At 46.1% G+C, this 25,325-nt stretch overlaps 1 protein-coding gene across 1 annotated transcript; it reads right to left on the reverse strand.

The window, feature by feature from the left end:
• Nucleotides 1-613: 613 nt before the first annotated feature.
• On the reverse strand, nucleotides 614-20,288 carry PSMA5 (proteasome 20S subunit alpha 5). The gene is made up of 9 exons (XM_006260046.4): nucleotides 20,135-20,288; nucleotides 16,158-16,224; nucleotides 11,439-11,565; nucleotides 9,895-9,962; nucleotides 8,908-9,015; nucleotides 8,736-8,794; nucleotides 6,893-6,995; nucleotides 4,670-4,756; nucleotides 614-908 (listed from the first exon to the last, which is right to left on the reverse strand). Exons 1-9 carry the CDS (start codon nucleotides 20,161-20,163, stop codon nucleotides 831-833), a joined length of 726 nt encoding a protein of 241 aa, XP_006260108.1. The 5' UTR covers nucleotides 20,164-20,288; the 3' UTR covers nucleotides 614-830.
• Between the last annotated feature and the right edge of the window lie 5,037 nt (nucleotides 20,289-25,325).

A 25,325-nucleotide genomic window follows, 5' to 3' on the forward strand; every position in this document is an offset into this window, starting at 1 on the left:
GGTATGAAAACAAGACTTTGGCATTCCAGTTGAGGGTTTAAGTATTTTACTATGCTTTTTTTCTTCTTAGTAGGAACTGTGAAGTAATGAAGAATACCAGATCCAGTTATTGATTTTTACAACCTTTAGAAGCTAAAGCTTCATGCAAACCTCATGTATTAAGTCAGTTAACCATGACAAATCTGGATAAGCAAGGAACCTTTTGGACAAACTGAATACACAAACACGGAGCACTGGACACTAGGTTCAGAAGCAAGGGAGATACGGATCATGTTTGATTACAGAAAAGGTTGGTTGGTATGTCATAACTGCATTCTCCACAAGAGGGTGTTTTGCTATTGAGTTGTCAGCACAATCTCCTAGAGCAGCTGCTGGAGGTCACGCCATGTCTGGGAACAACCCTCAAATTATGCTGCCCAGAAGAGCGTGCATAGCATGGCAGCAAGTCTTTTGGAAGGGATGACAGATCCCAGACATACAGTAAACCCTGCATACAATGTATTACCCTGAAGTAGTTTTTAAATAGCTGAGGCTGTTCTATACCTGCTCCCCATTTATTTGCTAATAGTTTAACATCCCCCCACTCCAGAACTCCATTATGAGAGACCCAAGATAGAGTAACAAAAGGATTTATTCTCATTTCCTCTTATTGTAGTTCATTTATGTACAGAAACGGTAAAAAAACCTTAAGAGCCTTCTAGGAAGAGCAAGCAGATATGCTGCTGGAAATAAAATCATGGGCACTGGAAGGAACTGAAAGAAGTCAGTTCACTTTGATCAGGGAATGAGGCATTTGAGGGAGTCTCTCTTTCTCTATAGCTCCTTGTTTTTCAAATATCCTTGATGACTTCTTCAAGCTCTTCTTTCGTGTACATGTGAAATTTCATTCCAGGTTCCACTGTTGCCAGCTAGAAAAAAAGGAGGAGAGGGTTAAACATAACTGCGCACTTGCATACGTGAGGAAATGACAGCACGGGGCATGGAACAAAAAGAAGCCACACCAGAGAGCAGCTGTTCCTTCTCAGCGGCCTGATCTGCCAGCCCAGCGAGATCGCTCCAGCCTGTAACATGCTCTTTGATTCCCTAAAATAGCTGCCTGCTACAGAAATAGCTTCTAATTGATTCAATCACCCCATAGTAGCAGCAGCTCAGAGAAGTGCCTATGGGGAATGCTCAGGTTCTGCTTCTTCCTGACTGCAGGGACAGATGGGTTATAGCATTAGTTCTTCAGCAAACACTTCTCAAAAGGGGGCTCAAACCACAGGGCAGCCCAGACCCATTTTAACCAGTCAGATGCAGAAAAACATTCCTTTGCCCATCAGCTTTAGGGGATCATACCAAGGGGTTGGCAGCTTTCTTTTTTAGTATCCAGGGTTACAAGCAGTGTCTTGTTACCCAGGGTTTTAAAAAAGGCTGCAACAACTTAGATCATTAAGGGACAAGTTGTTAATGACTACACTGATTAGCAAAATTAACTTCAATCTCAGACCACTCTGGCACTAGGCAGAAGGGATAGAAAGCTTGCCACTGCTGCTATGCATCAACAGAAGAGATGCTTGGTACCAGATGCAGAACAAAGGATCTCTGCGCATCCTGAAAGCTCCTGGGTCCAACTGCACCCCTCTGGGGGTGCCCAAAGACACCAAAAGGGGAGAAAGGAAAGTCATTAAGAGATGCGGGAATTAAAAAGAACTTTAAAGCCAAACTTTACAATGACTGCTAGAAAGAAGGCAAATGTTAAAGTATCCAATGTGAGGCACTTTAACTGGAGCCAGCTTTCAGAAGGGGAGCAGTACTTTGTCAGAAGTGAGGCATATGTTAAACATCCAAAATAATCTGTAATAGATTTTCCCTCAAGTGATGAATATTGTGTTTCCCATCCCAGATCACTAATCAAAGATACTCAAAGTTATTCAGGTTTTCCAGGCCTGTCTGAACCTCCTTCAAGTCTAAACTTCACTCAATCCCCTTGAAGCCTTGTCAGGCAGAAATGAACAGTCGCTGTTCAAGAAAAGGAGCGAAGTTGCTTTTGATGCTCTACTGATGCTTTAGTCAAGTGGTCAACACATACCCATACCTTGGTATTATTTACTATTGTTTGCATGGCATTTTTTTTCTACCACAAGGGGTTGGGTCTTTAGAGGTTAATTTAGAGGTTGACATATTTTGCCTTCCAGCCTTCCAATCTACTGTAACTTTAGGTAAAACATTTCTCAGGCAGAAGAGTGACTTGAGTCTACCATCACTTTAATCCTCCTAACATTATTCTCATACTTACCCCTGATAGTGATTCTCAATGCGCACCGAGATATGCAGAGTACAGTTAAGCCCTGTTAAATGAGGACCTCACATATCAATGTAGAGTAATGAGTACAGTGTTTTCTTCACACTGTGCCACAGGTTGTCCAAAGAAAATACCGATTTGCAAGGTTTCTGGGGAAGGTTCAAGATTACGATCTAAGAATCTAATTCCCATCCAACATACTCTGCTTCCCTTCTCAGGACAGCCCAGTTCTTTTGTCTCGAAAGAGGATCACCAGTATTGGATGCTAAAATAACTTGTACAATCCAAGAGGCAAGACATGCGGTTGGTGAAGGGAGGCCAATATATGCGGTTGGTCCAATTAAAGGCATCACCCACAAATATCCTTGTTGATGGTCCAGGAACAGAGACACAACTGTAACATCACTCCAGTACTACCTTCTACAATGCAATAAAGTTATATTTTTCTTCAATGGCTAGTACTGTTCAGGGGTGGCACATAGGCAAATCTACTGTAATGCAGAGCACGTACCCTGGATCTGAAACATTACTATGCTTAACGGGTTATATGAAAAAAAGAAATGTTAAGTTATGGCATTCTTCAGCTTCCTTCCTTACCTCACTCTTCCCTTATCATTTCAGCAGCCATCTTTCAGACAGCCCAAGTACTTGTCCCTCATGACTCAAAAAAGGTTAGGTCCCCCACATCAGAGGCTGGGCACCCAAAAATTAGAGGATAGTTTTGAAAGTTGGCACCAAACTCTTAATTATTTGGACAAAGCACTCAAATGGGACACACACAGCCCTGTTTTATAACAGCTCTAGAGATTGTTACTGGCATGATTTAAGCAGCAGCTGAGTGAAGGGAGGAATAAAGAGGAGACAGAGGGAGAAGAGCAAATTAGTAGTCAATTACATGATTTTAACATCCAGTCTCATAACATGTAAGAATAAGTATAGTGCAGACATGCTCAAGTGTCTGCTCATCCATGCTCCATGATAGCACGAGAAAACTAGTTAAGTTTTCACTTGTTTCTAAAATGTTACGCACTTGGGTCATGATATATTTTGCAAAGCTTCCGTTAACCGCTAGGAAGCAGAGGTTAGCATAGAACACATTTATTCTCAAGGGTTTGACAGACTTCAAATCTCTCTTTAGTCTTTCTGTCCAACAGAAATTTTTGGCAGTTATCCAAGACTGAATATAGCAAGTCCTGACTGTATAGTTTTCATTCCTTGTAATATTATATGTGCCAGGGAAACGTGGAAGGGTACACCCTAAAAAAAAGTTACCCTACTGTCACAGGCCTGGCTTACTTTAGGGCAGGAGTGGGCAAAATGGTGGATCCAGCCAGCGGCTGGACTCCATTTCCCAGCAGCCCCTGCCCACATGGCTGTGGCCAGTTTCCATGGAGACCCGAGGAGCTACAGAGACATGATATAGTGTGGGGCCAGGGTTTCCATGGAGACCAGCCCCAGCAGTGCTGGCAGGGTGTGCTGCTGGGCAGGGAGCTGCTCCGGGACTGGGGCTGGGATCCTGTGGCAGTGAGTGTGGTCTGGAGCTGGGGTGTGCAGGCAGAGGATCTCAGCCCTGCTCCAGCTCCAGGCCATGCTGTCACCGCTGCAGGATCTCAGCCCTGGAGCTGCTCCCAGCCCGGCCCGAGCAGCGCTGGCAGGTCTCCATGGAAACCCTGGCCCCACACTGTCACAGCTCCACCATTCCTGGTGTCTCCATGGAAGCCAGCCTGCAGCGAGGTAGGCAGGAACTGCTGGGAATTGGAGTCTGCCACAGACCCAGACCAGCCCATGGGCTGGACTTTGCCCACCCCTGCTCTAGGTTCTGGCATCAACACTGCCAGCAGGAGACCCAAAGCTTTGGGAATCAATATGAAATCAAGTCTAGTCATACTCTGGGACTGCTGCAGGACTCCACTATTTACTCAAGCAAGCAATCACAAGATTAGCAGCAAAAACACACAAAACAAGATATGAAGAGAAGACTTCTAATCTTGTTTTGGATAGGCCAACCTAAGCCTGTAACAATACACAGATATTATGGTGATAGATGCTTAAAAAAAAATGTAGAGGTACAGTGACCCAAGCATCTACCATCCTGAGGAGAGACTGAAGGTTTTTAGAGTTAGAGAATGGCCCCCTCATTTTAAAATGTTAAATATTCTCTCACCCCAAGTCACTGCTGGGTCACGTTCTTTTTTAAATAAGTTACCTTATCTACAATCAACTAACTTTCTCAATGAAAAAACATCACGAAAGACAAGTCTATAGTACAGCCAGTTAAGTCCGAAATAAAAAAGCAAGGAATAAGCAAGGCAGATTTTTCTTTCAGTCAAAATACTAGAGAAACTCCTTCAATGTTCAAAACGCCAGGACAATAAAGCAAATTACCTCAATATTAGTTGCATTCAGTTTCTCTTCCATGACTTGTTTTAGGATGACGAGAGAAGACTTGATTGCTTCTTTCAGTGTCATTGACTATTTAAAAAAAACAAAAACAAGTAAAAAAAAGAGTTAGCAACTCTTTTTTCCTTTTTCTGATTTCCTGAACACACCCATCCACTTGTTTCCCTGAAGGAGAAAGTGCCACCTGCTCCAGAAACCTTGCACCTCTCCAAAATACCAAAGAAGCCATCAGTGGCAGAACATAAAAATGTAACTGTATCACATGCACGCCTTCCTTCTGCTCTTTTGGCAATATATTTTGGACAGGATAATAACTAAGAGTCATAAGGTACACAGTTTTCCTTGCTGTTTGGGTATATCACAGTCCTCTAAGGATTTAACATGACATTTTGTTAAAAAGCTATGAGGCTACTGCAAGCTACTATTGCCTCTTTTGACAGTCCCCCCTTAAGAGGGGTCTATTTAAGAAGTCATCCAAGACAAGTGTATTAGATGTTGGTTGCAAATATCTAGTGGCTTATAGGTTTCTCACAGAACAAAAAAAATTCTGGAAAACTTGGACTTTATTAGCATGAGTCCCTCCACAAGTCAGCTTGCAAAGCCAAAGCTCTAGGCAATCCTCAAGAACTGTTATTAGCTGATAGTATTCATTCTGGTGTGTAGGGCAGGGGCGGGCAATTATTTTGGGAGGAGGGCCATTTAATGAGTTTTAGTGAGCTGCTGAGGGCCACCTGGGTAGCCCCACCCCTTGACCATTGCCCTACCCTTGTCACCATCTTGGGACTGGAAGTCCCACCCCTAACCCCTGATTTTTACCACTAAAAGTCCCTCCCCTTGCCCCCCAGAAATGCTCCTTTGGGGGGCAGGGGAGTGCCATCTTTAAACCAGAAAAAACCAAATCACACGCTAAAATGTTATAGTAGGTGTTTGACTTTTAATTTTATTACAAAAAATATTTTTGTCATGATTTGTGTTTGCATAATGTATAGAGACGACTGCATAATAACTTAAAATAAATTCTTAGTTTTGTATATTGTGGTGGGGGTGTGTAGGAGAGATGTGTATGGGGAGGCACAGGGTATGTCAGGAGTCTGTGTATATGTGGGGGTTGTGGGGGCAGGGTGTGGGTGTGAGGGAATGAACTCAAGGGAATGTTTCAGAAGGACCCCCCCCTCTCCCCCCATAGCGCACCAGCAGCAGGCAGGACACAGGTGCCTGGTGGGGCATGGCTCTGGCCAGTGCTGCACATTACAGCAAGGGGCGCAACCTCCCCCAGGTTGTCTGTATCGCCGGTACTCCCTCCCACTTGCATGCAGCCCCTGCACTTGCACAGCACAGGAGGGAAGCCCCACATGCTGGAGCTGGCTGTCTTCCCTGCTGGGGTTGCGCTGCACTGCACAAGAGAAAAGCCTCAGGCACTGGAGCAGGCTGCCTTCTCCGCTGGGGCTGCGCTGCAGACAAGGGAAGCCCCAGGCGCCTTCCCCTGGGTGGTGGGGAAGGCAGCCAGGTCCAGGGCATGGGGCTTCTTTCTAGTGCTGCACAGCCCCAGCAGGGAAGGCAGCTGATTCCAGCATGTGGGGTTTCCCTGCTGTGCTGTGTGAGTGTAGGGGTTGTACGGGAGTAGCAGGGAGCACCAGCTATAGAGGCTTAGGGGAGGCTACACCCCTCACTGCAAAGGGCAGTGCTGGCCAGAGCTGTGCCCTGCTAGGCACGAGTGCCCCACCTGCTGCTGCCACTACCTGCTGGGGCTGCACACCATGGGCAGGGAGTGTGGGGGGAGTCCCCACATCTGTCACCCTCCCTCAGACCCAGGGCCATCCCAGGGCAGGGAGGCAAATGGGGCAACCATGCCAGGCCCCGTGCTTTGGTGGGGCCTGTGGAGCTGGGCAGAGCAGTGGCTCTGTGTCCAGCCACTTACTTACTACCCCTCTGCCACCAACGGTGGCAACAGCTTCTTCAGAGACAGAGGTGTACACATGGGTGCCTCACTCCCACCATCACAGGCAGAAGGGCTGGGCAGGGCACAATTTGTTGGTGGGTGTCACAGGCCAGATGAGAGTGCTTGGTGGGATGCTTCCTATCCTGCTCAAGTCATTTAGTCAATATGCCATGTAACCAATTCTGACAAAGTGGGGGCAATACCTTACAGGATGTTGCAAGGACCAGCTTGGCCAATCAAAAGATGGAATTTTGAGCTCATTCCATTACCTTGTGGTAAACCTCTTGCAGAGAGCTCTGTGCACCTTCTGAGGCAGACCCAATTGCTCTTGCATCACACTGTACAAATGTCCCTGAAGGATCCATGTGAAACCTGCCAGGAATACAGTTAAGAGTGAACACCACACAGTATATCTTGTGGCACAACATAACAAAATGCTTCATTAGAAATTTTAGAATAGTGCAATATTCTCTGCAGAACCCAGCTTACAGATGGAAGCCAAGAGAAAGAGAAAGCAATTTCTCATCTGGGTGTAATTAACTTGTGGCTATGCAAAACTCATTGCCACAAGGTATTGTAGAGGCTGATAATTTAAACAGATTCAAAAGACAACTCATGCAGGATAGGTCCACTAGCAGGTAGTAGGCCCTGCATAAATACTGTTCATCTTGGCATCCACACACTGCCTTGTAAGATAGCTTGGTATTCTGTATCTAAAAGCAGGGGGTGGCAACCCCCAGCACATGTGCCAGAGCATGGCACGAGGCCATTTTGCTCTGCACACTACAGCCAGTCTGGGCTCTGGGCAGCTGCCACTGGCCATGGAGCCAGACTGCTCTCAGCAGGTGATGGGGAGGCTGCAAGCCCTGCTGCAAGTAGCCCAGCCTCTGTGGCAGGCAGTAGCTGCCCAGAGCCTAGGCTGGAATGCTAGGCAGCCAAGAGGCTGCAAATAGCTGCACCAGGGTTCAGAGACCTGGCCCAGCTCTGTGGCTGCTGGCAGCTGCACGCATGCTTCAGGGTGCACAGTGGGGAAGGGGCCAGGGCTGCACTGCCACAACAAGGATCGGGCACCTCACAGCTCCCCCACCATCTGCCCCAGTGCATCAACATCTTTCAAGCCCAGGCTAAAGGTTTTTCTGGTACTTGGCCCTAAAAATGTTGCCAACCCCTGATCCAAAGTCATCCTTGCCCTGAATAGCAAACTGGAGGGACTGCTGAGACAAAAACACCATTTACTGATAATGCCTAAGGGTTTAGGGAGGAAATCCTGATCTGAGCTGACTGTGAGGGAGCCAAAGGATCAAGAGAGACCCTGAAGCAAACAAAACCCAATAGGTAGTCAGCAGTAACATAGTGAAGGGTAGGCAAACAAGGGACCAGGCCCAGACATCACCTTAGGGGACATCTAGAATGGCAGCAACAGTCAGGACAGGTAAGACTGACAACCAACCCACACACTGGAGGGTTCTGCCCAGGGCACAGAGCTTGCTTGTTATGCCTGTGATAACTGTAGCTTGGCTACCCTGATTAGAGTCGGACACTTGTTCAGTCACACCTCCAACCAATCTTCACAGAAGGAATGGGATCTCTTGTTGTCATGAGAGCTGAGGCCACATTTACCTAGAGGGGCAGACCTTCAACTAGAGATTCTTCTTACTGGCTGTCCCCCTAACTGCATTCATGGAGCTTTTCCCCTCTCCAGAAAAGCCTGGATCTCTGAAACATACTAGTTTCTTGTTACAAGTGCTCCACCACCTCCCTAAGGAATGTTATAGCAAGCTCCTGGTATTATATTACTAGTGGCTCTGTTAGTCCTTTTAGAAAAGTATGAGTTCTTCCCATCCCCAGCTTACTTTAAAAATTGTTTAAAAATTAATGTATACTGCAAATGTCACATTCTGCCAGACACTGAAGAGGCATCCTTTGTACTAGCCAACAGGCATGTTACAGGATTAGTATCTCTGTCAGGTGCATATGACGATAAGCCCCATGCATTCGGTTTATATGCAATCCTAGCACCGGTCCTTAAACAAAACACCTGAAGCACCATAAGAGAGACATCCGCCCACCCTTATAACAATGGGTATGATGCAATGAACATGGTGGACTTACAGCTGGGGTCCTTTTTCATCAACACCTCCAAACAGCAGCGCTACACCAAATGGACGAGACTGTAAAAAACAAACAAACCACAGAACGTTTGAAAGACCGGAACAGTCAAAGCAAATCAAAGAAAAGCCACTAATGTGCCCTCAGAACATGTCTCAGAGAGCTCTCAACTTACCATAGCACCTGGATCAGCATCCTCCTCTCCAAACTGCAGGGCTAGGTTCGACACAGCTTGTGTCACACTCTCCACCGTCATGATTTCATTATATGTAAACCAGTGATTCTATAATGGGGAGAAGTTGGGGGGAGAAACAAGGGCTTGAACTATGCCTTTCTAAAAGCCAATTACTACTTTCACATGGTTATTGGCTTATGAGCGGCCTGGCAACAAAGAATGAAACAAAGGTCTTGAAAGTAGCAGGCCTGCCAGGTAGCTTAGCAATGGTACTCCAGACTATCAGTTCCACTCCCTGTCTTAGCAAGGTCTGTGTATTAGAGGCAGCACATTCAGTCACTGGTTGGAGACAAAGCAAGCAAAGTTCTGTGTTACCCACAAGTGATACCCCAAGCTAGAAGAAACTTCAGGAGAAAGGGATCTTCAGGTCTGGCTTGGGATGGAAGAACCATCAATTCACAAGGATCATACTTTCTTCATAAACTGTGGGTTCATTCCTTTATTAGTTTGCTACTCCTAAAAGGATGTTCAATACTCTGGAACACTGATGAGTGTGAATGCAAAGCCAGGGCATTTGTCCTAGTTCAGAACTACACTGCAGAAAAGAGGGAATTATAAGCTACTCCAAAAGAAGGAAGTGTGCCAAAATGCTTTTACTCATTCATGCAAGCTGCAAAGCCCCCAAGGAAGAGCCCCTCTACTACAGAATTATGGTCATTTCCCTTTTCCCACCAAGTTATTATTTATAAAAAGAAAAAAGAAAACAGGAACTGGGAAAATATAAACATTAATTCTGCCAAACACCCGAGATGTCAGTAGCTGAGTTTAGTTGCAAATTACTCCTCCTGCACACATCTATTTGCCTTTGCTACAAAGGTCTGTAAGTACCTGGGTCCACTATATGCCATAAGAAGAGTCTATTCTCAGAACAAGTCTCAGGAAGGGGAAAGGCAACATTTTAACGAGAGGCACTTAAAAAAGGGTTACCTGTGTCTCCACTCTTGCTTTGTCAATTAAAGTCTTTGCATCAGCTATTAATCCACTCATAGCACATCCTGGAACAAAAAAAAGGGAAGAATGGGACAAATGATGTTAGTAACTTACGAAGTACGTTTGTCCTTTGCAATCCCCCAAGTGTTTCACTAAGTACAAGTGCTAGTTCATGCACAGGCAAAATGCAGTCAACTTCAGAGAGAGAGAGAGAGAGAGAGAGAGAGAGAGAGAGAGAGAGAGAGAGAGAGAATGTATCCACTGTGTATTACAACACTTGCTAGAGGCGAGTGTTTATTATTCAGCTACCTGAACGAATGCCTTACCATGCTGTTGGTGCTTGGTTGCATGGAACCCAGAGCTAAGATCAATGACAGTTAAACAAAGGTCTTCAAATCATCCATTCCACCCAACAAAATATTAATTCATTAAAACAGGAACCAGTTCTAGAACTTCATATGAAAAATCCAAGCAGCAGAGCCTGAACCTGCTAATATATTCACTCTTCCTGAGCACAGTAAAGGCTGCAGCACAGTAAGAAGGGAAGACACTTGCCAACCTCCTAACCATAGGCAGCAAAATGTAAGAGTGATCTAATTAAAAGGGTCGTAGTAAAAGGCATCCAAAGTGCAGGCAGGGGACTCACCACAGGTTTGCAAGTGGGGGAACTGGCATGAGAGGATCCAGGACATTATAAATCTAAATATTGTAAGAAGCAGCCAATAAGTAACCTTTCTATTTAGCTATTTATTTTAAATGTGCAGAAATGTCATCAACTTGCATGTTTGCAGTTGATTGAAATACCAGTTTATAAGTAAAGCACATTTTAATGCCATATGGTTGCTGGGACATGGTTATGGGTTATAATATTAAAAGAAATCAAAAGGGGAAACTACATGCCTAGAAAAAGCCTGTACACCTCCATGATTCTCACCAATTTTCACCATTTAAAAGAAATGTTTTAGAGGTCCCTCTTGCATGCGTGTGCGTTGGGGGGGGGGGGGGGGGGGGGGGGGGGGGCAGGCAGGGACAGGGAGGAAGAGAGGCTAAGAGAACATAATTTGGCAGTAAATCTTTCTTGGGGCCCCCCATGTATGCAGGGGCCTGCCTTGACCAGAAGAACAGGCTAACATTAGTACTCCAATCAACAAGCTTCCAGCGTACAAACTGGCCCTGGATCAAGCTTTTACATTGCCATAATTCCCTCATCGCCTAGATCTAAATTTGGGGACAAGCTAGCCTTAGGGAGGTCACACAGGAGTGAGGGTTACAGCTGCTGCTTCCTGCTCCTGTAACTATGCCCTGCTGGCCTGGAGCCTGGAAAACCAGTGACCAGAACCTGGTATTTACTGGGAGTTCAACAGTCATTCCCCATCCAACAAAGTCCAGGTCTTTGCAGATTTGACTTCAGAAGCCATATTTCAGAAGAAGACTTTCATTAAACTTCTCTAGGGAAGAGAGTTCAATTACACATTAAGGGTTTGACAGACATCTACACATCTTACCATAGGATTAAAAAATATATAGTAGCTCATCCTTACCTATATGAGAATCTATTTCTACAATTTTCTCAATACTGCTAGGTTCCATAAGCGGAGACGTGATTCTTTTCTCCACAGCCAGGCAAACACCCTCTGATGTCTGGATCCCAATGGCTGTGGAACCAAGCTAAGAACATAACATACAGTTACCACCACAATCCTTAATCCAGGCCATTAGGGTATCTACAGTTGGTAGGCAATTACATGAACACCCCTCCTTGAACTACACGTTTTTATCCCACAATAGTGCACCTGCAACAGCAGAAACAGACTGCATATACAATAAATAAAGTTTATTCACAACAGATATAGAAAAATACATAATGATGGTTGAGTTTAAAGCATCGCAATTTAATCTGGGAACCTGAAGAAGTCAAACTGCACATCTAAATAGCTGAGGAGTTCATCAGAACCCAGAAATCCTTTCACAGAATTAGTCCATATCTTCCCTTCACCAGAGGTTTACAACCACTGGGCAATGACCCACAAAGGGTTGGCTGCCAGGTTGCAGCACGGGACTCCCACTCGAACCCCCAAACATCTGCCCAGACAAGTGGCTTCTGTCACCAGCAGGGATGTGCAGGGTCAAAGCTAGTGGGTGGGACATGCCCGGGAGGGAGGCAGCCAGCTTCATGACCCTGTCCCGCTCCTGTGCTGGTCTGCAGGTTGGGAACTATTACCCTAAGCTATGTCATCATAAGATCACTTTTAAGAAGTCTAAAGAATTTGAAGGGCCTCATGAAATCTAATTTGTGTTTTGCATAAGGAAGGTTTTAGACATAGTGGTTGTTTCTAGGCAAAGACATTAAGGCCAGATGCATTTGAATTAGTTATGTTTATTGTTTGATTTTCCTTTTAATTCCATTTCTGTCAAGCTGCTTGCCAGTTGCAAAATACATGGAATGTTTCACCCACAGACGGAAGAAACAAGTTCTCTGAACTCACATGTTATACTGCTTTCCACACTGAATTTAGATTTCAGTATGTTAGTACTTTGCTTGTAACACTTAGGGTTTGTCAACACTAGGAAATTGATCTATATAGCACAGAGAGTAGAATAAGAGCACTCATGCGGTAAACTATGCTAATTTAATTATACTGATAAATTTCCTCGTATAGACAAGACCCAAGTCATTCCAGATACATTGAACAGAAAGAATTTCCCAATTACAGGAGTTGCATAATGACACTCACTTCTAGGCTGCCTCATGGATTGGGTCTTGAAGTCTTAAGTTTACTAGCAGCAGGTTTACAGTTTTGGTGAGAAGCGATCCTTACTTATCTCAGATGCTTAACTCTCAATGAACACCTGACACTATTTTATTGTACTTATGAAGCATGATCCTTGTTAGAGGCATTGTAAAGGTTATATTTAACATGCCCCAATTTCTTCCCCCACAAAGAGAAAGATATTCCATGCATCTTGAGCATAGACAAAACTCACCTAAGAATTTAAAAGAGCCTTCTGACCTGCAAAAATGCAGTGCATTTGTAAGCTTAGTGATAGAACTGATGGGAACAGAGACAAGTGAGTTTATCCAAGGTTGAAGACCAATGTAACATTTGAAACGTTTCAAAGCTTAACAGGATTTGAATAGTTTCAAAAACAGAGCATTCAGGTGCAGGCAGATGCACATCCCCCTGTAGCCCCTCCCTTTTCCCAGAGCACTTCTAAATTGCCAAGTCAGCATGCAGCAGTGGTGCTCTCCAGCTAGGGAGTATAACAGTAGGCTTGCTTGGTCCTGTGGCTCTACTGTCCCCCACCCTAATGGGAAGGGGGGGTGGAGAGGTGGGAGGGGAAGGAGTATAGCAGACAGTCAATGAGCACTCCATGTCCCTTGGCTACTGCTGATCCTAAAGATTGCCAGTAGTATCCAGAATGAGATGGGGGAGGGGGAAGTGCTGCATTGTGGAGTGCCTGGAGGGCCAATCTACTGTAAACAGTTAATATGAAAAGATACAAAGCTGCACCTGTTCCTCCTCTGTCATCCCCCCCCCCCCCCCCCCTTTCCAACTACACTTGGCCACTTCTGGAGCATTTTATCAAGCTTGTGTGTCTGTACACTTACTTTATTAAGCATTTCAAAAGCATTTCAAATGTTACATCTGTTTCCAGCCTAACAGATTAGATTTCCACAATCCTCTGCTGCATATGAAAACTGTGAAAGCTTGGACAGTAAACAAGACAATGGCTGGGGCAAGACTGGATTGTGGTAACAAGAGTGACACAAGAAAATCCAACTCTGCTAATGGCTTGGAACCCATTAGGTGTCGAGACAGCGGAGTGCTTGCAGTACCCAATACCAGACCCATGCCATAAAATAATAAAAGTTGTTAGCAGAGACCTGAACCACTCATCACATGTGTATGTACTTAAGAAAGCAAGAAAAGCCTGGGCCAGTGTAGCCAGCGAAGGCAAGGAAACTACATATGCATTTCAATTGACCTAGCAGCTAAAGACAACAAAAGACTAAATATGCATTTCAAGAGAAACTTGTAAAAGGTACAGGAAGGGATTCCCTGTTCATGACAAATGCACCCTGCTCACATTAACAGGCACAATATCTAAGGTGTAACATATGTCTGGAGTTTGGTAAACAGACAATACCAGTGCAAGCTATTGCAAATTTGCCCCACTGACAAACAAATACCCAAAGACAGGTTTGGTGACACCTCTAAGGATCCTGTTGGACCACTCAGACCCATCACCTGTAAATTAATCTATAGCTGTAGGAGCTGCAGAAACGCACAAGTCTTCACACCTAGATGATCCAGAACAGGAGCCAGGCAATTAACAGTTAAGATATAATGATCAACCTGTTCCTCCCTGTTTGTTTGGACTCTAATTGGCCAACCGTCAAAAAATGCTTTGAAGCCATACAATTAAACAGTAGAAAATCTAAGCAAATATACCAGCAAGATGTGTGTAGTCCAGACCAAGCCATCCTGCCACCCAGCTGACAAGTGAAGGATCCAGGCTTTGAGGCTGCACAAGAACTGCTTCCTGCCTGCATTAGGTAAAGATCTCTGCGCAGCTAAGATACTACTAAGGGCTAATAGTGCGTTTTATATTGGGAAAGAGTCTTTTCCTGTTATTTAGTTTTGTAGATTGTTGGAAGTTATTAATGCAAGCCTTTCTGCTAGTCATCAACCGAATGTCGTGTCAGTTCTCAAAGCACTAGGTTTAAAACCTACTTTCTAAGTGCAACACCTCTACTTTATGAACAGTATGAATGTAGCATCATATTAACAGGCAAGATGTATTTAAGGTCTCTTGCTTCCAAAAAACCTTAATTAAATTGAATGGCTGAGCCCTACCTGCTCCCTACTGGTTCAAATGCTTTGCTTCCGATAACACTGGCTTCTATGAGTATGGACACACATACCTTGGGAGCCGCTTCAAAAGGTGAAGGGGAACTTTTGCTTGTTCTAACAGGTACTTGTGAATAAGCCTGGAGCAATACAACACTACCACTTTTACACCCAGGGTTAAGTTGGATCAGCTTTACTTCACTTGTATCACTATGGGTTTGTCCACAGGTAACTGGTAGGACCTAACAGCTGCTGTGCCCTCCAAATCAGCATTCCCCCCTTTCTAAACAACTCCAAATGTACGTGTGTCCATACTATGTAAAAAGGTTCTTTTCCTAATCATACTTCCACTAGAACCCTCTGGATCATATCTGGGAAGAAACAGTGCCACTTCTTTAAAAAGTAAATTGAAATCCAACCCAGCTCTCAATTTAAACTCATTCCATGCATTCACAATCAGATAAATGCTAGATAGAGAAAACAGTCATCCCCAGTTATCAACAGGGACACTCAAACTTCACTAATCCCAGACAGCAGTGGCAAGTAGCCAAGAAAATGAAGGTCACTTTAATAACATCAGTGTAGCTACAATTTAATAATCTTTAAGGAGATGATAACATGTAGAGATTAGGGGCCAGATCCTGCTCCAGTAAGTGCATAAAAAGACTTGCTCGAGTTTGTGAAAAACTGTTAACAAATCAAGTGGATGGATCCTCCTCCTACTTGTTGTGTTTTGTGACTTAGTCTTAAGACAAAGATCAAAGCAGGTTACAAAAAAGATGCATTAATGGATTTTCAGGAACTCAAGGTAAAATGAGATTGCACTTAGGTGCCAAACCGGTGTAGCAGGACCCAACCCTACATGTCCCAGAAGATGATGCTCCATTAGACCAAGAACATTAAGGGAAAAGCGAATCATTTAACCAAACTTAGAGAAAGGCATTTATACAGAGGTAAAGAATACCATGCTGGAGCTAATGCTAATTTGAGTTCCATGAGAACTTTCACTTCAAGTGACCAGGACTTTTGTTCTAATAACATTTGGCAGCACATAAGCCTTTAGTAATTTCCCCAAGCTTTTGCTGTGGGTGTTTCTTTTGGGGTGGGAACTTTCCCCTTCTAAGTCATGGGATTCTCTACTGCTACCCAAGTCAATGTTATATATAAACAAAAATAGAAAAGCTGCAAGAGATGTACCTGTGCAAAAGGGAATACAAAAATGGTAGGGCTCTGGTTCAGTCCTAAACCCAAATAAAGAAAACCACTCACTGTAGTGAATGACTCCATTTTTAAGAAGCGTCTCATCCTTCCTGACCAAAATTAGCCCTTCACTTGTGACAAGTGACCAAAAAGTCACAACTTGAGCCATTTAGACTGTAATGCACGAACATCAGAAGTTCACAATACCTTTATGGCCTCAATGGCATATTCCACCTGGAACAATCTCCCCTCTGGTGAAAAGGTGTTCACACCCCTGCAATGAACCAAAAGTCAGAAATGAACGAGAGGCAAAACACACACACCAAACAAACAAACAAACAGCCCCAAAGCAAGCCTTGTACATAGGCATAAGAAAATGTAATTCTGGTTCAACACTATTTGTTTCCTCATCTTTGTTAAGTAATGTCACCAGGTAACACAGAAGAAATGTGATTCAGAGACAAAGGACAAAGAAAAAAAAATACCCTGAAACTCTTGTAGACCTACTACAAATCTAGGAGTGACCCTTCATAAGTAGACACTGGAAAAATAAACTTTCATTGACTTATTTAGAGAAACAATGCATGTTACCACTGACTTAAGAAGGTTATTGTCTTGCTAATATTTAGCCCAATTTCTTCTTCAGTTTGACAAATGCCACCATCACCTTCCTTTTACGTTAGTTCCGATTCCCTTCATCCATGCAATGCAAGAAGGGAGGTAACAATTCTATCTTTGTACCACTGAAGGCTAAACAGCAGCTTGATCCCTCTAGCTGTCTGGTACCATTCTTGGATATACTGGACATCAAATCACCTTGGGGCAGTTGGTAATATTGAGGTCACTAAGCTAATTTCAGCCAATTAAAAAAAAAAAAGTGAAATGAAAGCTCAGGCAAATACCTCAGTAACATGTACTATCTTGTGATAAGACTGGAAGATTTCTTCCTTACCTTGGGAGATGCTAAGATATACTACATTTTATAAAATGATATATTTGGTACAGCATGGGCCAAGAAGACAAACTGCACAAAATCAGTGCCCCTGTTGACACACTACTATTGATACCAAGAACTTAAAGCATCATTGGCATATACAAGAAATTCATTCCATTTCACTGAACTACCACTTGCTACAAAAATCTTGGACTCCTTGGCAATATTACATGTACATCCTTCCTTTCCAAAGCGAATAAAGTTAGGCAAGCTTCTGAATGCAAAACATTCCTTCTCAGGTCACCAAGGAAGAGTGTCTTACATTCAAAAACTTGTCTAACTTTATCCCAACAACATAGTTGATCCAATAAAAGATATCGCTCTAAGAAATTGTAGTCTCTTGCTTAATTTCTGGACCATCGTGGCTATAACATCGCTTCTACACCACCATTCCAAAAATACCAGTTCCTTTTGAGGAGCATAGGGTTGTCAAAAGAAGCAATAGTACACCACACTGCAGCAAGAACTAATGAAACTGATTGGGAGCAGTGCCAAGTTAATGAGAAAAGGAAAGAGAGAACACATGCTCCTGGCCAAGCCTCTAGAGATGGAAGCTATACAGAAGGAGTGGGCAATTATTTTGGCAGGAGGTCCACTTAGGGAGATTTAGTGAACTATTGCAGGCTGGGTCAGCTCCCCACATGCCTGTGCCTGCAGCAGATCACACCTTTGCCCCTGGGCTCATGCTATTACTGCCTTGTGATCCTGATCCCTGGCTCCGCCTGCCCATCCTGTTCCTAGCTGTGGCTCCCCACCCACAGTCCCATCCGCCCATCTTCATGCCCTGCCCAAGTGAGTCCTGCCCCAGCAGTGGGCACAGGATAGACGGGCTGGGGTGCCCGGGCAGTGGGGCCAGGCCCAACAGCAGGAAGAAGCCACCACTAGGGCTGCTGGGAAACAGTCTGTCCACTGCACTGCCCCAGTCCCACTGTGCACCTGGCGGCGGTGGGACCGGACACACGCACAACAACCCAGACTGCCCCACACGCCTGGGCAGAGGGAGTCAAGGGACCCACTATGGGCCAGAAAAAATGTCTTGGTGCACTGGATCCAGTCCGCAGGTGGTATTTTTCTCCACTCCTGTTATATAATCTTGTTGCTACTGCCCAAAAGCCAGAGCTAGAAGTGCTCAGTATTGTGCGTCTGCATTGCCTTGCTCCAGATAAACACTTTGCAGGCAAATTTGCATCAGAAATTGCTCTTGAAGAGCCCTTCAAGTAGCCCCATGAGTAAGACTTCCATGTGGGGATATGTAAATGGAAGCAGATGCTACCTACCAGTTCACAGATACTCACAAGAGAAGAATGGTCACCTTGTTTCCAATGAAAAGACAGCAGAAGGATACAAAGGTATTTCATGGGCCACTAAGTCAACAAAAAAGCAGTACAGGAACCCCCACTTAGCGCTCTTAATTGGTTCCTGAAAAACTGAACCTTAAGTGAAATGAGCATTAAGTGAAATCAAAACTATTTGATGATCCAAGATAGCAACCACAAGTGTTTTTAACAACTCACGATGGTGACCGCGAGCGATATAACAAAACTCGCTGAGCGCTAAGTGAAACCAGCTATCAATTTAAAATAAGCATTAGAGCAAAATAGCATTACACAACATGGAGTTAAATGGGGGTTGCCTGTAACTAGCTATATTTTGAAGTTACCCCCTTCAGGCTGGCAGAGAGATGGAAGTGGAGTTGAAGCCTCCCTGCACCACAGAAAGCTATTTTGTCCATAATACTGTAGCGGCATACCACCTGCAAGTTGCATCGTTACCTTACATTAGGGAAAACAAGTCGTAAATACGTTTGAGGTTGCTTAGATTTTTTGCTTAAACTACAGACCATAAGCAACTCGTTTTCCTTCTACCAGATGAGCACATCCCTCCTTTGACTCCCGCCTGCTCCATCCCAACTTGAAAATGAACTGCCTGACGCAACCTTTTTCGACTCTTTTTACCTAGCTCCTGGCCTTTTTTTTTTTTTTAAACGTGATATGTAATCTAGCAAGGCAGCGCTCATGCCAAGAACGCCTTTTGTTTTGATCTTAAACTGAACGAAACTGAGAGGCTGAGAGCCATGGGACTCTTTAGCCTGGAAAAGCATGGGCTCAGGGATGATCTGGTGGCCACCTATAAGTTTATCAGGGGTGCTCACCAGGATCTGGAGGGACATCTGTTTACCAGAGCGCCCCAAGGGAGGGCAGGATCAAATGGTCACAAACTCTTCCGCGACCGATTTAGGCTGGATATAGGGGCTCGGACAGTAAAGAAGTTCTTCCTTCAGGTTTGGAATAGCCTGCCGCTGGAGGTGGTTCAAGCACCCACTGATCCCTGCTGACTTCCTGCCCCTGGGGCAGGGGCTGGACTTGATGATCCTCCAGGGTTCCTTCCAGCCCGAATGTCTATGAAATCTATGAAAGCAGTCCCAGGCCCCCTGCCCGTTAAAAAACTTCTAGTTTTACAAGTCAAATAGATATTACATATGCATGGACACACACATGTACACATACATGCATACACATGGGTGTTGTATGTAATGATGCAGCCCCCTTTTGAAAATCCTTGATCCACAGACGTTCAGGGCTGGGAAGGAAGTTGTGAGCTCACTGGGTGCAGCCCCGGGGCAGCCCCAGGCAGGGACAACCGCAGGGGTCAAGAAACCCCAGTGGGGTGCGCGTCCAGATCTGCCGATCGCTACATTATCGTATTTGCTGAGTATACCTGTATCATCGCCGAGCCGGGCTGCCACAGCAGCCTGCGATCTGGCCGTCTCACGTGGGACGCCGTGGCCATGTCGGGCACTAAGATGTGTGGCCAGGAAGGCCCACGCCGGCCTTCACTGCACCGCCACCAGCAAGGAGGGTGCAGACGTGTGGGAGTTTTCCGTGGTTTTTAATCGTGTCATTAATGACCACCCATGCCACCCCCCTCAGGCCGCCCCCCGCCCTCCGCCTGCAAAGCGAAAGCAAAAGACGCAAAACGAAGAGTCACGCTGTGACTCACCGGCCCGGCCCGGCCCGGCAGCGGGGATGGGGCTCCCCCCGCGGGCCCGGGCCCGCGTGGAGGCGGACACGGAGCCCGAGCCGGGCGGGAAGCAGGCCCCACAGTGGGGGGGAGGGAGCCCCACGTAGGCCCGGGCGTGACTCAGCCGCGGCCCCGGAAGGCGGAGCTGGGCCCGCCCGGCCGCACTCACCGGTCGTACTCGGAGCGCGTGAGAAACATGGCGGCGGCGAGGGCGGCGGCAGTGGGGAGCGGGCGGGCGGGGGCCTGTGCGCACGGCAGCGGGACGCCGGATCCGGGGCCCAAGCGCTCTCCAGGCCTCGGCACCTCGCTGCGGCCCTGTCAGCGCCGGCTCCGCACTGCGCAGGCGCGGCCCCGCCCCTGCCGCCACCCCATTGGAGCAGCTCGCTCCACGTGACCGTGCGCTAGCCAATAGACCTCCGAGGCGGGATCCCCGAGCGGCTCCCCACCATTGGTTGGAGGGCGGACTTGCCAAGCTGGGATTGGCTGCCGTTGTGCCAGGGGGTGGGGAATGCAGTGAGCCCGGTCTCCTACGAGGGAGGATGGCAAGAGCCCGGATGGAGGGGGAGGCGGAAACCAAGGGGGAGGGGCCCAGCGGAGTGGGCGGGGCCATTGGTGAGGGGCGGGGCAGAGCCAGCCCAGGCAGGTGCAGGCTGGCTGATCTCAGTGCTCATCAGAGAGGGGGCAGTGGAGCACGCAGGCTTAGCCCAGTAAGGTGGAGGGTCCAGCAAGGTCCTAGTACCTCCTTCTGCAGGGGCTGGAGCACAGGTGGGTGACGTTATTGCAGGTCTCACTTATTGGGGACCCCCCTCCAGTCCCAGCAGTACAGGTGTGGAGTTTGCATGAAAATCCATATTTCTACTGAAAACCACCGCCCACAGTTACAGAAGGCACAGGGCCGTGACGCGAGTGCATGCTATTGGCTTAGACCCCGAAGGCCGAACGGGCTAAAAATGCACGACTTAAAGAATCGCCGCATTTTCAAACTGATCCAGTGAGTCTGGCCGGGCTGAGGATCACGCTCTGACGGCTTGAGAAGGTCAATGGGGCGACTGCGGCTGTGATTGCACCGTTGCTGCATTTGCAGCACCCCGCCAGTATGGCCGTAGGGGGATGGAGTTGTCTCTTCTGGCGGCTACATGAAGACATCCAAGTATGCGGGTGGCTCCGTTTCGTTGTAAGCCACCCCGAGCCTTTTTTGGGGGGGACAGATGGCATCCAAATCTAATAAAATCCATACGGCTCCAACTCCACTTCCCTTCTGCTGTAGCTTTTCCACGCCGTTTCCCCTCCGCAGAGCTCAGGTTGCATTCATGCTTCGTCAGTTCTTGGGCAGTTTTAAGAATCAAAGCCAAAGTTGATGTGTGGGCATGAGGCTTACACCTAGCACTGAAAAAGGAAGGAGGACCTCTGTGATGCTGCATAAATCATAAAGTACAAATCACAAGCTCTGAATGGCCTGCACTGTTCCAGGTACTTGTAGATGAGACCATCAGCCCATTGTAAATCTCCACATGCTTGGTTTGCAAACAGAGGGCAAACAACGTAGTTTCATTAAAGCTTAATGATTTACACCAGTGGTATCCAACTCATTTGGCCCCATGGGTGCGGGACCAGTCCACAGGCTGGATCTGAAGCACGGAGCCAGGTCTTTTGGCCTGCAGCACCAGAATTTGGCAGCAATGTTAATTACTGCAGCTTCCAGAGCCATGGCAGCCTCTGTTCCTACTACTGCCAAATTTCTGGTCCCATGGGCCAGATGACACAGCTCTCCAGACAGGTCCTATGAGGCTCCCCATGAGGCCAGAAATTTGGTGGCAGAACAAGTGGTGGCAGTGTTAATTGCAGCAGCTCCAGGAGCCACAGCAATTAATGCTGTGTCACCACTCACCACACGGACAAATTTCCAGATCTGTGGGGAGCCCTGTTGTCTGGATGGTTTTACAGGCCAGATCCAGCCCATGGGTCAGATTTTGGTCATCCCTAATAGGACTGGAAGAAAACTTAAACCCACGTGAGAATTTCCTGAATCCATGTACAAGCCCCTGGACTTCATGCCATCAAAATGTTGCTTTCTGTATTATGCCAGCACCCTTCTGCACCAGTCCAGTATCAACTGTGTTAGTATTTCTGCTTCTTCTAGGTCTGAGACCATAAGCATTGTTGTAATTCTAAACATAAAAGTAATATACTTAATCCTTTCCTTATTTTCAAGAATTCATCTTCCTCAAAAAATCTGGACAGAGGTCTTGACTTCCCCTTTAGCTCCCAATTATTTTTGTAGCTAGCACTGGTGGTTCTATTTTGGGAGCCAGATCCAGGGGTTTGCTCTATTTAAGTAACATAAATTTGGAGGCCAGGTCCTTGAGCTAGAAAGTCCATCAAGGAAAGACATTGCCATGGCAGAAAGTTGTCTCAACTTCATTTCTTCTATTGCAACCCAAAGACATGGGTGAAGATGGTTGAGAAGTAGGACTTGAGGGGTAGAGAGAAATAGTTTATACAAGCCAAGCTTCATTGAAGCCTCTGCCTGGAATTTAAACTGCTGCCTTTGCTCCCTATTCATCAGGAAAGCAGCAGTGGTGGGTATTAGCTGGCTGGCTAAATCTCTCCCAGGAGTTCAGGAAGAACAGGCTGGTGCAGAGCTGTGATTTGTGCTTCCTCTTGCCAGCAGCAGTGAAAGTGTCCTTGGTGTTTATAGGGGTGTAGGTTGTAGCTCTGTTGGTCTAAGGACATAAGCAGACAAGGTTCTTTGAGTAAATCTTATATCTTTTATTAGACCAGCTCAAAGAGTTGGAAAAATTCTTCTTAGCAAGTTTTCGGGTTTAAATACCCTTTTCCTATCCTATTCATTCCATCCAGGAACAGCACACAGCAACTGCAGATGCTTCCTCAGCCTGCTGAAAGGTATTTAAACCCGAAAGCTTGCTAAGAATAATTTTTCCAACTATTTGAGTACACACACACAAAACATATTTGTGTGTGTGTGTATTTGTGTGTGTGTAACCATATGTACACATATATATATATATATATATATGTGTGTACATGGGTACAAGTCAGCAGGCCCGGATGACCTCCATCCACGGCTGCTGAAAGAATTGGCCAGTGACATAGCTGAGCCACTGGCACAGCTGTTTGAGCACTTGTGGTGCTCTGGCCAGGTCCCCGAGGACTGGAGAAGGGCCAATGTGGTGCCCATTTTCAAGAAAGGGAGAAAAGATGAGCCAGGTAACTTTAGACCAGTCAGTCTAACCTGTATTCCTGGGAAAATGCTAGCGAAAATAATTAAAGAACACATTTGTGCAGGCCCAGCAGGGGAAACGATGCTGAGGGGATACTAGCACGGGTTTGTCACAGGTAGATCCTGCCTGACAAACCTTGTAGCCTTCTCTGACCAGGTCACACACTGCCTGGATGTGGGATCCGAGGCTGATGTCATCTTCCTGGACTTTAGGAAGGCCTTTGACACAGTTTCGCACCCTATCCTCATTGGGAAGCTAGCAGACTATGGAGTGGATGCCTACACGGTCAGGTGGGTGGCCAACTGGCTTAGGGACTGCACCCAGAGAGTGGTGGTGGATGGTTCCTTCTCGGCCTGGAGGGAGGTGGGCAGTGGGGTCCCGCAAGGTTTGGTCCTCGGACCAATATTATTCAATATCTTCATCAGCGATTTGGACGAGGGCGTGGAGAGCACCCTCTCCAAGTTCGCTGATGATACCAAGTTATGGGGCAAAGTTAGTACACCGGAGGGCAGGGAGCAGATTCAGGCTGACCTGCACAGGTTGGATCAATGAGCAGAGAGAAATAGGATGCAATTTAATATAGATAAATGTAAGGTACTCCACCTGAGAAGGAGGAACCCCCAGCACATCTATAGGTTGGGGAGTGTCCTTCTCAGCAGCTCGGAGGCAGAGAGGAATCTTGGAGTCATAATTGACTCCAAGATGAACATGAGCCGGCAGTGTAACAAGGCCATCAACAAGGCCAGTTGCACCTTATCGTGCATTAGCAGGTGCATGACTAATAGATCAAAGGAGGTGATGCTCCCCCTCTATGCGGCACTGGTCAGGCCGCAGTTGGAGTGCTGTGTCCAGTTTTGGGCGCTGCACTTCAAGAGGGACGCAGGGAATCTGGAGAGGGTCCAGAGGAGGGCCACTCACATGATTAGTGGCCTTCGTGATAGACCCTACGGGGGGAGGTTGAGAGAGCTGAATCTCTTCAGCCTTCACAAGAGACGGCTGAGGGGAGATCTTGTGGCCGCCTATACATTTATTAGGGGAGGTCAACGGGGAATAGGGGAAGCGCTGTTTACTAAGGCGCCCCGGTGAGTGACTAGGAATAACAGGTGTAAACTAGTTGAGAGTGGATTTAGGTTGGATATTAGGAAGAATTTTTCACAGTAAGGGTGGCCAGGATCTGGGATGGCCTTCCAAGAAAGGTGGTGCTATCACCTAGCTTGGAGGTCTTCAAGAGGAGACTAGATAGTCACCTGGCTGGGGTCATCTGACCTCGGTCCTCTTTCCTGCCAGGGGCAGGAGGTCGGACACAATGATCCATTGTGGTCCCTTCCGACTCTACAATCTATGAATCTATGAATAGATAGGCACATTCATGATTTTTAAATGCTTGAGACGGATAATGTCATAACTATGCCAACACAACCAGTAGCTGTGAATGCACCAGACATTTATATATACTTGTGTATCGTGCATGTTATGTGTTTGTATATAAATATGCAAGTGTACATACATATGTGCATAACTATACATATGCGCAGATCTATACATATGCATATAGATTTAGATATCTAGGTACATGCACACATATACTTTGAATATTGTAATTATGCTGATTTTAATACAATAACATTTGCTTAAATGTGATAATTAGGGCTAGATGTGATGATGAGAAAGCAATTTGCTCCCATGTCTTGCTAAACAGTTCTATATGTCTACACCAGGAATGAACACTGCCTTTGGTCTGTGCTGTTTTACTTACCAAGTGAACGTGGATCACGTGAGAGGACAGTTGTATGTGGAGGCAGGAAGACACTTTCAAAGGAAGATCCACTCCTTGATGTTTATCTAACACATCTGAGCCTTCACAAGGGAGTTATTTTGTTGAATCTCAGAATTGTGATAAAGGGGCATGGGTAAATCCAACCAGAAGGATTCATTTCAGCAGAGACTTAGCACTTCCAAAGCCAGTGTAATACGTCCTGTATGCCCCCTGATGTGTGCAAGAAGGGTCTGTTTGCAAATGCAAAGTGCCATAGCCTGCAGTAGTCACTGCCAAACACATTAGAGATGGAAAAAGTGCCTGAGGTTATCTAGCACCAATTTCCCATCCCCAGCAGTGGA

Source organism: Alligator mississippiensis, chromosome 14 (genome assembly GCF_030867095.1).
Source record: "Alligator mississippiensis isolate rAllMis1 chromosome 14, rAllMis1, whole genome shotgun sequence".
NCBI lineage: Eukaryota > Metazoa > Chordata > Crocodylia > Alligatoridae > Alligator > Alligator mississippiensis.

Excerpts from the sequence above, each read along its gene's own strand:
- PSMA5 (XM_006260046.4), bottom strand. The coding sequence starts at position 20,163 with ATGTTTCTCACGCGCTCCGAGTACGACCG. Across the intron at positions 11,566-16,157 it reads ATGCCATTGAGGCCATAAAG|CTTGGTTCCACAGCCATTGG; the intron begins GTATTGTGAACT and ends TTATGTTCTTAG. Across the intron at positions 4,757-6,892 it reads TGCAAGAGGTTTACCACAAG|TCAATGACACTGAAAGAAGC; the intron begins GTAATGGAATGA and ends TTTTTTAAATAG.